Here is a 14,814-nt window from a genome sequence, read left to right as displayed (position 1 = left end):
GTACCAGGCGGGCAGCAGTGTTCTGAACCACCTGCAATCTTGAGATGACTCCTTCGTTCGCCGATGATAACAGGCCGTTACAATAATCTAGTCTGCTCAGCACTAACGCTTGCACCAAGGTCTTTCTTGTGGCGTCTGGGAGTAAAGGAAACACCTTCCGAAGCAGCCCAATGATGTGAAAGCATGAGCCCACCACTTGGTTACCATGTTGTTTTAAGGAAAGCTCCTGGTCCAACCTAACACCCAAGTCTTTCACTACCGATTTAGGCTCAGGGACTGGCCCAAGATCTTGAGGCCACCAGTCCGGGGTCCACAGGAGTTTAGCCTCGCCAAATAGCATCACCTCCGTTTTAGCAACATTGCATTGCAAATAATTGGACGCCATCCAATGTGCCACTGCTTTCATTCCCTGGGCAAACGAGTTCCTAATCTCTGTAGTGAGTGTTTTATATGGAAAGAGGAGTTGGGTATCATCCGCGTAAGACACCGGGATGAACCCATGGGATCTCATGATGTTGGCCAAGGGGGCCACATAGATGTTGAAAAGCGTAGGGCTCAAGCAGGAGCCCTGTGGGACCCCTTTAGAGATCCTCAGCTCCTCTGCCCGAAATGTACCCAAGATGACACTTTGGGTACGATCTGTTAGGAAACTCCTCAGCCAGGCCAGCGCCTTGTCTCCCAGGCCAATATTAGCTAGCCTGGAAGTCAGGATGTTGTGCGACACGGTGTCAAACGCCGCAGACAGATCAAACGGCACCAGTATAACGGAATAACCCTTGTCCTGGAGCATATGTAGATAGTCTGCGACAGACAGCAAGGTGGTCTCGGTGCTGTGTCTAGGCCTAAACCCTGACTGGGAAGAGTCCAGTCCCCCTGCTTTTTCGATGTAAGTCGACAGGTGGCGGTTTACAAACTTCTCGATTAATTTGCCCAAAAAGGGAAGAAGAGAGATCGGTCTTAGATTGGACAGTTCTGTCCAGGGGATGGCATTGTTTTTCCTTAGAGGTCATACCAGCGCCCGTTTCCAGGCTAGGGGAACCTCCCCTGTACTCAGGGACAGATTAACTAATTGCAGAATTCTCAGGCCCAAATCATTAGCCAATATAGGCATGATACGTGCAGGGATGGTATCCAAAGGGCAACCACTCTTTATTTGCATAATTAAGGAAGTTACCTCCTCTATAGATATAGGAGGAAATTCAGTGAGGCACAGGGTGGAGCGGGAATGGGCTCCAGCAGTCAGTGGAGGGATGTTATCTATTAGGGCAGTATTGTTAGAATGCATTATTTTATCATAGATCCCATCTATCTTCTTTGTAAAGAATAGTGAGATCTCGTCACAAAGTTCTTGGGATGCTAGTTCTGCCGTTTCACATGCTGCTGGCTTAGTGAAAGTTTGTAAAATTTGATATAACATTTTCGAGTTTTCACCAGCTGCAGATAGTTGTGTAGCAATATAGTTTTTACGTGCAGCACGAATGGCCTTGTGATATGTTTTAAGAGCGATCCTATGATGTTCCTTATCTTCAGTCCTCCGCGATGATCTCCATCTCTTTTCTAGTTTCCTAGTCTTTGACTTAAGGGATCTTAATTCATCAGAAAACCAGACCTCTTGCTTATGTGCTACACGGGGTTTAAACACTCTTAAAGGAATGGTAGCGTTTATGGCCTTAGCGACCGCTTCCTCAAACATATTTAATTCGATTTGTAATATCATCTGTCGGGCTATTAGTTATAAATTCCTTATATTTTTCCCTAAAATTCTCCGAAGTGAGTTTATGCCAAGGTCTCCTTGTGCTGGCTAGTGCAATCTGTCCAGCCCGAGGCTTATGATTAGCAAATGTGTGAAATTTAAGAATGAAGTGGTCCGTCCAGTCCACTTGAGTAGGAGGCATACATTTAATCAAGGGCGAATTAGACATGACTAAATCCAAAGTATGGCCGGCTTGATTAGTCGGGCCATGATTGTACTTTTTTTAGTCCCAATAAGTCTAAGTCCGCAAGTAAGGTATTTGCCTCCGGACAATTACCCAGCTCACTGTGGACATTAAAGTCCCCTACAAGAAGAAAATCAGATTTCTCTTGTACATGAGGGGCTAAAGCCTCAATAAGAAGAACAGAAAAATTCTCACATGGGCCAGGGGGGCGGTACACCACAGCACCCTTCCTGTTTTCCTTAGATGCTGGATTAATTTTAAAAATCATTAATTCTATCTGAGGTGTGCAAAGTTCCTCAATGATAGTAACATTCATTTCTTGTTTATATACAATAGCTACCCCCCCCCCCTGTTTTATTAGGGCGATCCAACCTGGATATTTTATATCCTATCGGTATACCCAAGGTTATGGCCGGGACTGAGTGAGGTTTGAGCCGTGTTTCAGTCAGAAAGCATAAATCTGGTTCCTCAGATGATATGAGGTCCCATACCTCCATGGAGTGTTTGGCTAATGAACAAATGTTACACAACAGGTTCTTACTCCCCAATGGTAGATTACCTATAGGATTGTGTGTCAATGTTATATGTTGTACTTGTCCCGCCAATTCCGGGGGGCGCTCCAAGTATTGTCCAGCTGCAGTGGGATTATGACATCCCCGACAGGCAAACGGGCCCTCTAGGTTGGTTCCCACCTCATATGTGCATACCCTAGGAACATGTGTGCCAATCTCTAATAATACCTGTGAGGTATATGTTATCCTGCTGCTGGGAGACCAGCCCCTCGCCCCGATATGTCGCAGACTGGCGCAGACGGGCTGGTCTTTGGCTCGTCTTAGGCGCAGGAGTAGGCGCCACACTGCGCGCAAACGCGTGCTAGAGGCGACGAGTGGCTAAATAGCCCTCAAGTGTGGAGAAGCTAGAGCGCTAACCGCTCGCCTTCTTGTGTGGGCCTGTCACTGCCCCGCCCTCCGCACCCGTGATTGGCTACTGGGTCGGACCGGGCGTGCAGGCACAGTTCAAAACTCTAGAACGATACTAGAGCAACTAACCCCTCAATGAGTGCGAGAATGCAATAATTTGACAGCGTGACACTAAATTTATAACATCATGTAGCCAACTAAAATTACAAGAAGGTGACACAATATTTTTAAAAGAAAGTTTCAACTCAACAGAGTTCGAAGTTAAAAAGAAGCACACAGCAATGAACTTTGATCGATAATGGCGCCCAGCGGGGTCGGGAGATGCTGCCACCGTCGTCCCTACTGATGGGAGTGGTAGATTCTGCCAGGCTAGGGCCTCGCCTTAGCCAACCAAAACGTGCCAGTTCCAACACTGACCCACTGCTTTTGTTTTTTTCTTTTATTATCTATTCATTTCCTATTTTACTGTCGGCCTCTTCTTGTCCTGTTACTTCTCCTCACATACTCTATGCTACCCTCTCTAACTTCGTTTTCTTTTTATTGTCCCATGCACAGGTATTACCGCAACACACATGGGGTCATCATTGTTTACGACGTCACAAATCCAGCCTCCTTCGTCAATGTCCAGCGGTGGCTGCATGAGATCACCCAAAACTGCGACTCTGTTTGCAAGATCCTTGGTAAGTTGGTGTGTTAGCCAGCCATGCAGCCTCCTATATGTGCACATACCAAACTATGATTTTTTTTCCCGGGGATACCCGATGTCCTGAGGCTTTCTCTCAATATGTGTGCATCTTTCAAAGGCCCTACCCTGAGTGGACACCTATGCATCTACCTACCTCCGCATTCATCAGCCATGTAGTCGTCTCGCTGTATGCTTTTTTCAGCGACACTATTGATTTCTATGAAGGCATGCTGTTTTTTTGGAGGGTGAATATTTTTGAAAAGAGTGTAACACCCTACTAATAAAAGTGAGTTTACAGGTTGGAATATCTGCCGTGTGACTTGTCCCTGGGCATTTCTTGGTGGCCTGCGCTCTGCAGGTTCCCTGGCCTTGGTCATCTTCCTTAAAGCGCTCTTCTCCAGCAGCATTTTCTCTGTGCACATACCAGTCATGGAATCTCTTCCATCGGCATGCATTTGGTGAGCATCCTCCGCCCAGAGCACGCTTCTGCTGGGTACTTCCTATGATGGCATACCAACCTGAGACTCTGACCACATGCCAGCCTGGCTCCCTCCTACCCTTGAAACCTCCTCTTGGGCTGTGACCCACCTACCAGCCTAGTCTCCCTACACTTGTTTGCCCTGCAGCGCCTCTATGCTTGTATGTCCCTGTGTCGTCCTCAAGTGCACACACTCCCTGCTGCATCCTCTGTGTGGAAAGCGGAGATATTCTAGTTTGCTGAATCCATTAACAGCACAGAGTACCACCAGGGTAACATTGCAATCGTAGAGGGATCACGGTTGATGTTTCAACTTTTTGCCATAGTTTAGCTGGGTCTTCCTCAGGACAGTTTTTTTTGTTTTTCAGCAGGATTTAACCAGCATTCTAACAAGGACAATACTGGTTAAGCATGATACTGACGGCTTTGCTTCATTGGCTGCCAATATATGCAAAATGTAGATACACGTTCACAGAATATTTTTAGTGATGCACGATGGTGATTTTTGCCTACACTGGCATGGAACTTTTGATTTGAGCATTGCAGGAGGGATGCACTGATGAAGCAAGGGTCAGACACTTGTGCATCTGTTGGTAAATATTTTTTTTCATTTTGAACTTTTCCTCCTACTCTTATTGAGTAAAGACTAATGACAATGCAGGAGATCTTTGTAGTACAGATAGGATTTACAAAGTCCACCTCTGTCCGTGATGTCCTACACTCCACAGTCGCCGCCCTTCATTTCTCACGCTTTCCTGTTTTTTGTTTCTCCACAGTGGGCAACAAGAATGAGGACCCATCTCGAAAGCAGGTGGAAAGCGCAGATGCTAAACGCTTTAGCGACCAGATGGGGGTGCGGTTATTTGAGACAAGTGCCAAGGAGAACACCAATGTGGAGGAGGTGAGGATGGGGGACAGTCTCTTGTATGTAGAACACCAACTTTGAGAACTGAAGCTTTCTTTATAGTTCTAGAACACTCGACCTGAAGGAGGTGGGTGCATGTTGTATTCTAGAACACTAAGGTGGTAAGAGTGACCGCTCACCGTCTAGAACACCAACGTTGAGTGATGGGTGAGGGGGCACTACTGGTTCAAGAACTTCATAATGAAAAATATGATGGAAGCATTTGATGAAACATGGAGGAGGTGGGAGAGCACCTAGTACTACCAAAGAGGTGGCATGCGGCTATATAGCATTTGGCCCTCAGTTGAGGGAGGCACTTTACTGTCTAGAATACCAGTGTATGGGGATGAGGTTGGGGGGGCGTAAATTATCCAAACTCTGGTCCATTAACTCTTTACCTAGCTACAAAGTACAATATCGCACTGGGAAAAGAATAGTTGCATGAAGGAAAAAGAATTAACAGGAAGGTGGCTATCACCAGCTGAGAACCCTTTGTGATTGAAGCATTACTGTTCTTTAGTCACAGAAAAACATTCATGTGCTTGGCATCTTATGAGAAACTTTCAAAACTTAGGTTATTGCCTGCTTCCTCAGACCACCTTGCCCAACAGAGCTGGATTTACACATACTCATGTATTATACCTCGTTTACGCATACCTGTCCTCGAAGATCTGGCAGAAAGGAAAATGGTGTCAACAGCAGAGATCTGATACCTCATAGGTTTATAGTGACTTAGCCCATATGGTGCTCTGGGCGTCAGTTTCTGGATGGGCTGCCTGCTGTGACTGAGTCTGCCCTGAACATGCCCAGTTTAAGATAAACTTCAGAAAGCTCTTTGGGCACTAGTGGGAGAGAAAAGCAAAGATGTCCTTGAAAGCACGAGTTTGTGTTTGTTATTTAATTTAATTATTTCAGATTTTAGGAAGAGCAATGTGTCGTGGCACAGAAAATCCCAAAAATGTATCCTTCAAATTCTAGCTCTCTCGGAAATCACATCAAGTACCATGCTGTAGATTGGTAACAAGGATGATAATAAAAGAAATTGACAGATGAAAAGAGGGTACTTTTATTAACCCCTTCAGTGCCACGCCCTTTCCCCGCCCTGTGCCGGCCGTTACATTAGCGGGCGGGGTTTATGACGAGCTGGACTCGTCATGGGCACAGCGCAACCGCGGCCCATGACGAGTCCAGCTCGTCATGGGCACTGAAGAGGTTAAATAAGTTTCCCCAGTGTTAACTGCAGCCCTAGATTAGAACCTTGAAGAAGACGAGTGTCTATATATGTACAGTTGAATGGTATTGGTTCCTGGGCAATCCGCATTTCACTCATCTTAGTAAGGAGGCTCCATTGAAATCTGCCACCCCAATTCCTGCAACGTCTTGTATTTGGGTCACAGTGCAACATGCCTACCTGAAATTCACTTTGAGTGAGGAAAGTCGCTGCTAGGCACTGTTTGGAGGATACAAGCAGTGGAGGCAACTTTTTGAAAGGTTAATGTTGGGCACCATATTAAAGAATACCACACCGCTCCCACGAGGATATCCACCGGGAAGAAAATCGTTCTGCGGGAACGATGGGCATTGCAGTAAGGAAGCTCCTTCCATAGTTGGTGGGACACAGCGGTAAGAGGACGCTCAGACTAGTGGTTCTTGACAGTCACCGCTCTGAACGTAATTTTATTTAATTCACTTTATTAATTTATATATATCTTTCTTAAAGAATCATTTTTTACAGATTTTTATTTTTTTCACATAAAAGCACATATTTAATTGCGATAGCTTTTTGGGAACTGTAACATATTCAACAATAGATAGCATGTATGTTTGCAATGCAGTATATAGAATAAACAGTTGTTCATGAAGTCTGACTCGGGTCCTGTGTACATAGTTAAACAGTAAAACCCCATGTTTTTCCTTGGTGTACTCAAACCTGTTATTAGATATCCGTGCCTCCAGATTTTGCAGAACTTCTTACGACAACTATACCCTGATTATAAAACCCTCTCCATGCCCATGCACCAGACCATGCTACAACTCCATTCTTCAGGGGTTGGTGATCTGGGGCTACCCAATATGTATGCTGCATTTATTTTTGCTGCTACTAGTTCCAGATTGGCAGATTGCTTTTGATGTCTATTTACAACTTGATCGCTTCTTCCGAAGCACTACCATGGGCAGCCCCAGTCGTAGCATTCTTCCCAGTACCTGTTAGTGGGTAAACAATATTGCTGTCACCGAGGGAGCAGTGTACTGCAGTCTTATTCATACTATCTGCCTTATATTTCAGATGTTTAATGCCATCACCTTCATGGTCCTGAAAGCCAAAATGGACAATCTGGCCCGTCTGAACCAGCCTAACGAGGTGGTGAAGATCAACAAGCCCAAAAAGAAGCCGCCGGTGAAGAAGTGTTGCTGAGCCCCAGCAGGACAAGGAAACCTGCCAGAGACTGTGCCAGCGAGAGACTGAGCTCTCAAGATTCTGATGAGGCGCGACTGTAACTTCCGTTCTGCTTTGTGGACCTATCAGAAGGATCGATTACAAATGATGGCATCGTTTATGGAGCAAAGAACATGGGGTTCAATCCGTTTCCGTGCTCCGCAGGGTGAAGACAATGGGGCAGTAGACACATCACTGTGGGGGCTCTTATCAGAAACCTTAGCCCCACTTTTTTGCTCGACGGAAACCCTAGCCCCTAACCTCTTGCTTGCCACATGGAAAGACTTTTTAGGCCAGGATTATGATGGTGGTAATGGACCATAGACTGGGATCTCCGGAACCCCCGCTGCATGAATGGTCCTGGCAAAAATCTTGCTTATCCGGAAGAATGTACTGGAAACAATATAATTTGCACAAGGCTCATCCACTGCAATGGAGGCCTCAGACCAGATCGGTAGAGTGTCCCCTCTACTATCTTAGAATTGTCCAGTGACTGACCGCATCACTGTCATGCCAGTTAACTGTTTTTCGATAGTATTTTCCGTGTATTTTGGGAGAGAGTCTTGGTTTTGTTAAAGATAAAAGCCCAGTCTGACACTAAACGGGGCTCCAGAGTCTAGTTGAGGCAAGGCCTACTTAATTTCAACAATACCTGTCACATACCCGCCACCATTCCTACGGCTCTTCAGTCAGGTAGCTACGGAAACATGTTTTGCTTCTATATGTGGGTATTGACCTCTGTATGCATATCTTGTGCATGGTTGCTCGTTTATTTCCAACCCTATAATTTTGAGCGTGTATAACATTCCCTACAATTATCTGTGTGGCTTGCGTTCAACCGTGTCCATGGCATACCAAGCCATTGTATGGATATGTGGCTTACTTCATGGTTATTGCTTATTATGTATACATCTTGCCCTTTGGTTACCTGTGGTCATGTTGCTTGCTGGCACCAGGGCTGTTGGTATGGATTGCTCTGTGGTTACTTGTAAGTGACTCTCTCTCCCTCACTAGTTCTCTGTCTATTATTTGACCTGTGGTTATTCCTATGGATGGTTTGCCACATAGCTACCTGTGCACCCTGCTTGTCTCGTGGCTACCTGTGTAATGCTTGCTATTTAGTTACTTGTGTCTGGTTTGCCTTCAGGCTACCTGTGTATTTCATGCCTTTTGATTACCTTTGTGTGGACTGCCTGGTGGTTACCTCTCTGTGAGCTATTGCCTGGGTACCTGCGCTCATGGATTCTGATATGGCTTAACCCTTGGTTATCTGGATGCATAATGTGCCTGGTGGTTACTTCTGTAACTTGCTTCCTGGCTACCTGTGTGTATGGTTTGTCCTGTGGCTTCCTTTTCGTATGGCTTGCCACTTTGTTCCCTGTAAGATCATCTTACCCACCAACCTCTCATCTCAGTATCCCGTATTGTGGTCACTCCTGCAGGGTGGTGTTGGCGGCTCTGTGTGGTTCAGCTTCCTCGGCCTGCCACTCACATACCACCAATAGCTCGCCCTCTTGCTTAAGCAGGGTTCTGGCCCACATCGGTGCACCTGGAGCCACCTCTTTCCTTACTCAGGCCAGCAACCTTGGTCCTCATCAGTGGGCCACCGGCTAGCCTCATGGCAGAGGCCTCACAGTGGAAATGACGCCACCTAATACCTCTGACCTCTCACTTGTCCCGTGTCTCTTTTCTGTGTTACATTACACCTGGTTCCTAGAGAACCCAAGCTGTTAATCTGGACCAAACACCTTATCTTAGAATTGGGCTTTTTGGGTCAATATTTGTTTTCATTTTTAATTTTAAATGTATGAATTCAGCTCTTGTTGAACATCAACTTCACAATGAGGCCATCTCACTAAAATCTGCTAAAACTCACCTTTTGTTTTTCCACTCCGAGGAATTATCATTTCAGTTGGTTCGCCATTCAATAAAGAACCATATATATGAGATTTTGTGATTTATTGGTGGAAACCTGAAATTTTTCCTCATAAGACACTAAGAGGCAAGTATTTTGGCATTGTTGAGTGTTTAAGTTACCGAAATAACTAACAATACTTTTGTTTTCAGCAAAACTAAATGAATCTATAACCTCTGCACAAACCGCACAGGCGTTCGGTGGGCTGTGAAGAAAGCTGGACGCAAATACCAAAGCTAAATTTGTTTGCACCATGTGCTGTAGATACAGATGCTGTGCTCTCGTGCCCTCTTTCTGTAAAGACTTTTCTTTGGGATTTGAGTGCATGTTCAATGACTCTTGATCGTGTTGACAAACTCACAATGCACAAGGACAAAGTGTACACATCCGGGTTAACTGTTGCAATATTCCGTTTGGAGATGTTTTTCTGAGTACAAAGGCTGGTCTCCAAACAATGGAATACCGAGAAAGCAGTAGCAGGCAGCCATCTTGAGGAGCAGTTACCAGAATGTTTTTTGGTGCCTCCTCTGCTTTCTGACCTGAGGACCATGTCACACGAGATGGACTCTTGGAGGAGACGGTGGTGGAAGTTATCCTGTCTTCTAACGCCCGTTGCCGTTGGGCAGACGGCCATGGGGTTAGTGATTTTTATTTACCGGGGATCGCATTGAGATTCCTTTGATTTTAAAAGACCCTTCAACCCCTCATGAAAAGCCTCTAGTCGCTCTGGTGTAGCAAGCTTGGCATGGACCCTAAGGAAAACAAGGAAAACTGCCCCCCACCCCTTTGAGGGAAGCAAAAATGTCAATTGAGGTTCCGTGGGCCCTTTACACCAGTCAGACACCGTCCCCTTGTGAAATGCACCACCAATGATAGCTACGCCTCCGCTCATAACTTAAATTGGAAAAATGACATGTATTGTATACAGCGCTTACAACAGCCAAGCCTCTAGCTCTGGAAGCCATTACCCTGATTCTGCTCTGGCCTTCCTTGTCCTTCAGAGGCGGTGGCACACTGTGACATGCTGTATTTCCCATTCTACGCTTGTCTGCCCCTGAAAACGGCTGAGACAGGCTCCGAGGGCAGGACCACTGTCTATTGTTTGAGGTAGGAGTGAGATGATGGGAGATTTGATGAGCGAAACAGAAGAGGAGGCTAGGCATAGGCAAAGGGGGAGCAGCGGGGAACGGAGGCCATGAAAGGTGGGCAAAGATCAGCCTAGCTTTCATCACGGAGCATGCAGTGACTAACAGTGACCCAAGTCCTGTTACAGGACACCGTGCGCATCTCTTACAAGTAAAGGGAGCAGAGGCTTTACAACCCTGTGTGCCAGTCTACCAACCACACTCTTCCTGGAGGTTGCAGAGATCTTGGAACGCAAGGTTTGAAAAATGGACCCAGAGCACCGAGGAGACAAATGAGCAGGACAGCAGAACAAACATTCCTGAACCATACGTGCAGGGCAGTGACAGCAAGCTTCCCTAAATCCTAGGTCCTCAACAAGTAGCACTAGGTGAAGGACAGGCAGAGCAAACATCCCTAAACTGCAGGTGCGCTGTAAGCAGGACAAGTGTCCCCAAAACACAGGGACAGGACAGACAGAGCAAACTTCACCAGATCATACCTCTAGGAGAGGTAGAGCTATCATCCTTAAATAGGTGCACAACGGTAAGAGCAAACTTCCCTAGATCATACGTGTAGGAGAGGTAGAGCTAGCATCCTCAAATAGGTGCACAACGGAAAGAGCAAACTTCCCTAGATCATACCTCTAGGAGAGGTAGAGCTAGCATCCTTAAATAATAGGTGCATGACTGGAAGAGCAAACTTCCCTAGAGCGTACGTGTAGGAGAGGTAGAACTAGCATCCTTAAATAATAGGTGCATGACGGTAAGAGCAAACATATCTAGATCATACACGTAGGAGAGGTAGAGCTAACATCCTTAAATAATAGGTGCACATGGGAAGAGCAAAATTTTCTAGATCGTATGTGTAGGAGAGGAAGAGCTAGCACCCTTAAATAGGTGCACAAGGGTAAGAGCAAACTTCCCTAGTTCATACCTGGAGGAGAGGTAGAGCTAGCATCCTTAAATAAGGAGCAAACTTACCTAAATCATGTGTGTAAGGGAGGTAGTGCTATCATTCTTAAATAGGTGCATGACGGCAAGAGCAAACTTATCTACATCATACACGTAGGAGAGGTAGAGCTAACATCCTTAAATAATAGGTGCACACAGGAAAGGCAAACTTCCCTAGATCATACGTGTAGGAGAGGTAGAGCTAGCATACTTAAATAATAGGTGCACATGGGAAGAGCAAAATTTTCTAGATCGTACGTGTAGGAGAGGAACAGCTAGCACCCTTAAATAGGTGCACATGGGTAAGAGCAAACTTTCCTAGATCATACGTGTAGGAGAGGTAGAGCTAACATCCTTAAATAATAGGTGCACCACGGTAAGAGCAAACTTCCCTAGAGCATACGTGTAGGAGAGGTAGAGCTAGCATCCTTAAATAATAGGTGCACACGGGAAGAGCAAACTTTTCTAGATCGTACGTGTAGGAGAGGAAGAGCTAGCACCCTTAAATAGGTGCACAAGGGTAAGAGCAAACTTCCCTAGTTCATACCTGGAGGAGAGGTAGAGCTAGCATCCTTAAATAAGGAGCAAACTTACCTAAATCATGTGTGTAAGGGAGGTAGTGCTATCATTCTTAAATAGGTGCATGACGGCAAGAGCAAACTTATCTAGATCATACACGTAGGAGAGGTAGAGCTAACATCCTTAAATAATAGGTGCACACAGGAAAGGCAAACTTCCCTAGATCATACGTGTAGGAGAGGTAGAGCTAGCATACTTAAATAATAGGTGCACATGGGAAGAGCAACATTTTCTAGATCGTACGTGTAGGAGAGGAACAGCTAGCACCCTTAAATAGGTGCACATGGGTAAGAGCAAACTTTCCTAGATCATACGTGTAGGAGAGGTAGAGCTAACATCCTTAAATAATAGGTGCACCACGGTAAGAGCAAACTTCCCTAGAGCATACGTGTAGGAGAGGTAGAGCTAGCATCCTTAAATAATAGGTGCACACGGGAAGAGCAAACTTTTCTAGATCGTACGTGTAGGAGAGGAAGAGCTACCACCCTTAAATAGGTGCACAAGGGTAAGAGCAAACTTCCCTAGTTCATACCTGGAGGAGAGGTAGAGCTAGCATCCTTAAATAAGGAGCAAACTTACCTAAATCATGTGTGTAAGGGAGGTAGTGCTATCATTCTTAAATAGGTGCATGACGGCAAGAGCAAACTTATCTAGATCATACACGTAGGAGAGGTAGTGCTAACATCCTTAAATAATAGGTGCACACAGGAAAGGCAAACTTCCCTAGATCATACGTGTAGGAGAGGTAGAGCTAGCATACTTAAATAATAGGTGCACAACGGTAAGAGCAAACTTCCCTAGATCATACGTGTAGGAGAGGTAGAGCTAGCATCCTCAAATAGGTGCACAACGGAAAGAGCAAACTTCCCTAGATCATACCTCTAGGAGAGGTAGAGCTAGCATCCTTAAATAAGGAGCAAACTTGCCTAAATCATGCGTGTAGGGAAGGTAGTGCTAGCATTTTTAAATAGGTGCATGATGGCAAGAGCAAACTTATCTATATCATATGTGTAGGAGAGGTAGAGCTAGCATCCTTAAATAGGTGCACTCAGGAAGAGCAAAATTCTCTAGATCATACGTGTAGGAGAAATAGAGCTAGCATACTTAAATAGGTGGACGACCGGAAGAGCAAACTTTCTTTGATCATACGTGTAGGAGTGGTAGAGCTAGCATTCTTAAATAGTAGGTGCACACAGAAAGAGCTAACTTCTCTAGATCATACGTGTAGGAGAAGTAGAGGTAGCATACTTAAATAATAGGCGCACGACGTGAAGAGCAAACTCCCCTAGTTCATACGTGTAGGATAGGAAGAGCTAGCACCCTTAAATAGGTGCACAACGGTAAGAGCAAACTTCCCTAGATCATACGTGTAGGAGAGGTAGAGCTAGCATCCTCAAATAGGTGCACGACGAGAAGAGCAAACTTCCCTAGACCATACGTGTAGGAGAGGTAGAGCTAGCATCCTTAAATAGGTGCACAAAGGGAATAGCACATTTTCCTAGATCATACCTGTAGGAGAGGTAGAGCTAGCATTCTTAAATACGTGCACGATGGAAAGAGCAAACTTCTCTAGATCATCCATGTAAGAGAGGTAGAGCTAACATCCTTAAATAATAGGTGCACACAGGAAGGGCAAACTTCCCTAGATCATGCATGTTGGCGAGGTAGAGCTAGCATCCTCAAATATGTGCATCACGGTAAGAGAAACTTTCCTAGAGCGTACGTGTAGGAGAGGTAGAGCTAGCATCCTTAAATAATGGGTGCACTACGGAAAGAGCAAACTTCCCGAGATCCTACCTGAAGGAGAGGTAGAGCTAGCATTCTTAAATGGGTGCACAACGGGAAGTGCAAAGTTGTCTAAACCACAGGTGCAGAAAGGAAACGCAAGCTTTCGTGCACCAGAGGTCCTACACACATGCTATAGAGAATTCGACTCTGTGTCTTGTGTTTGTGGAATGATTGCATTGTCTGCTCTGCACCCCTGTCCTAACTACTTTGTCTGTTCCTCTTGGCCCTGTCCCTCTCGTATTCTCTCCCTCTCCCCCTCCTCTCCCCCCCCCCCCTCCTCTTCTACCTCTCCCTCCCCCCACACACACTGTCTCTCTCGCTCGCCCCCCCTCCCCTCATTTCTTTTCTCCCTCTCCTTCCCCCCACACACACTGTCTCTCTCGCTTTCTCCCCCTCCCCTCATTTCTTTTTCTCCCTCTCCTCCCCCCCCCCCCCACACACACTGTCTCTCTCGCTTTCTCCCCCTCCCCTCATTTCTTTTTCTCCCTCTTTTGGTCCTCATGTTGCCTTCACTGAAAACTGTCCTTTGCTCTCTCCTACCCCTTTTCCATTCCTCTTCCTTCCCTTGCCACAGGTCTGCCAGCATTATCCCCTGCTGTCGTGATCTCTCATTCTGGTCCATTTTCTTGTCAGCTTCCCCTTCTTACTCCCCTCTCAGCCCCTCCACCTATCCGCCTCCTTCCTCTCTCATTTCTCCCTCAGTGCTTCACGGTCCTTTCCTACAGTATGTTTTGCTCTGAGCATCAGAGCGGTTCTTGTGGTACAAAGTTGCTGCATGCCCCCCCCCCCCCCAAATGTCTTTAGGGTTGTAGGCAAATTCCGATGGTTTCTCCAAGCTCCTCCTGCTCAGCAGTCATATCTTGATGATGGGGTATTCTGCTCAGCAGGGTTGCTGCCTGCCTTCTCTCCGGAAGTCATCCAACTCCCCATCCCTGAAGCCCTGTGCCAGCTGCCCTGGCCACCCAGGTGTATGCCCTAAGCCCAGACTTGTAAATTAAAGACCTGCTTGGTGCCAGCAAGGGCAAACGGATAAAAACGTGAGTCCGACGACTGGGAGGCGGTGTCAGCACTCACACTAAAAACGGAATGAAAACAT

The 14,814-nt window shown here is 46.1% G+C and overlaps 1 protein-coding gene across 1 annotated transcript in view; it reads left to right on the top strand.

Moving 5' to 3' along the window:
* Positions 1 to 9,308, top strand: part of LOC146811401 (ras-related protein Rab-35-like) — a 156,075-nt gene extending 146,767 nt beyond the window's left edge. The window contains exons 4-6 of the mRNA XM_085618515.1: positions 3,413 to 3,537; positions 4,797 to 4,921; positions 7,212 to 9,308. Of these exons, the coding sequence (XP_085474641.1) occupies positions 3,413 to 3,537; positions 4,797 to 4,921; positions 7,212 to 7,340 (379 nt within the window). The 3' untranslated portion in view covers positions 7,341 to 9,308. The remainder of the gene's footprint in view (positions 1 to 3,412; positions 3,538 to 4,796; positions 4,922 to 7,211) is intronic.
* Positions 9,309 to 14,814: the final 5,506 nt, after the last annotated feature.

The sequence above is a fragment of the Triturus cristatus genome, chromosome 7, assembly GCF_964204655.1.
Source record: "Triturus cristatus chromosome 7, aTriCri1.1, whole genome shotgun sequence".
NCBI classification, from domain to species: domain Eukaryota; kingdom Metazoa; phylum Chordata; class Amphibia; order Caudata; family Salamandridae; genus Triturus; species Triturus cristatus.
The sequence above is the reverse complement of the archived record's forward strand: the minus strand, read 5'-3'. Positions and strand labels throughout refer to the sequence as shown.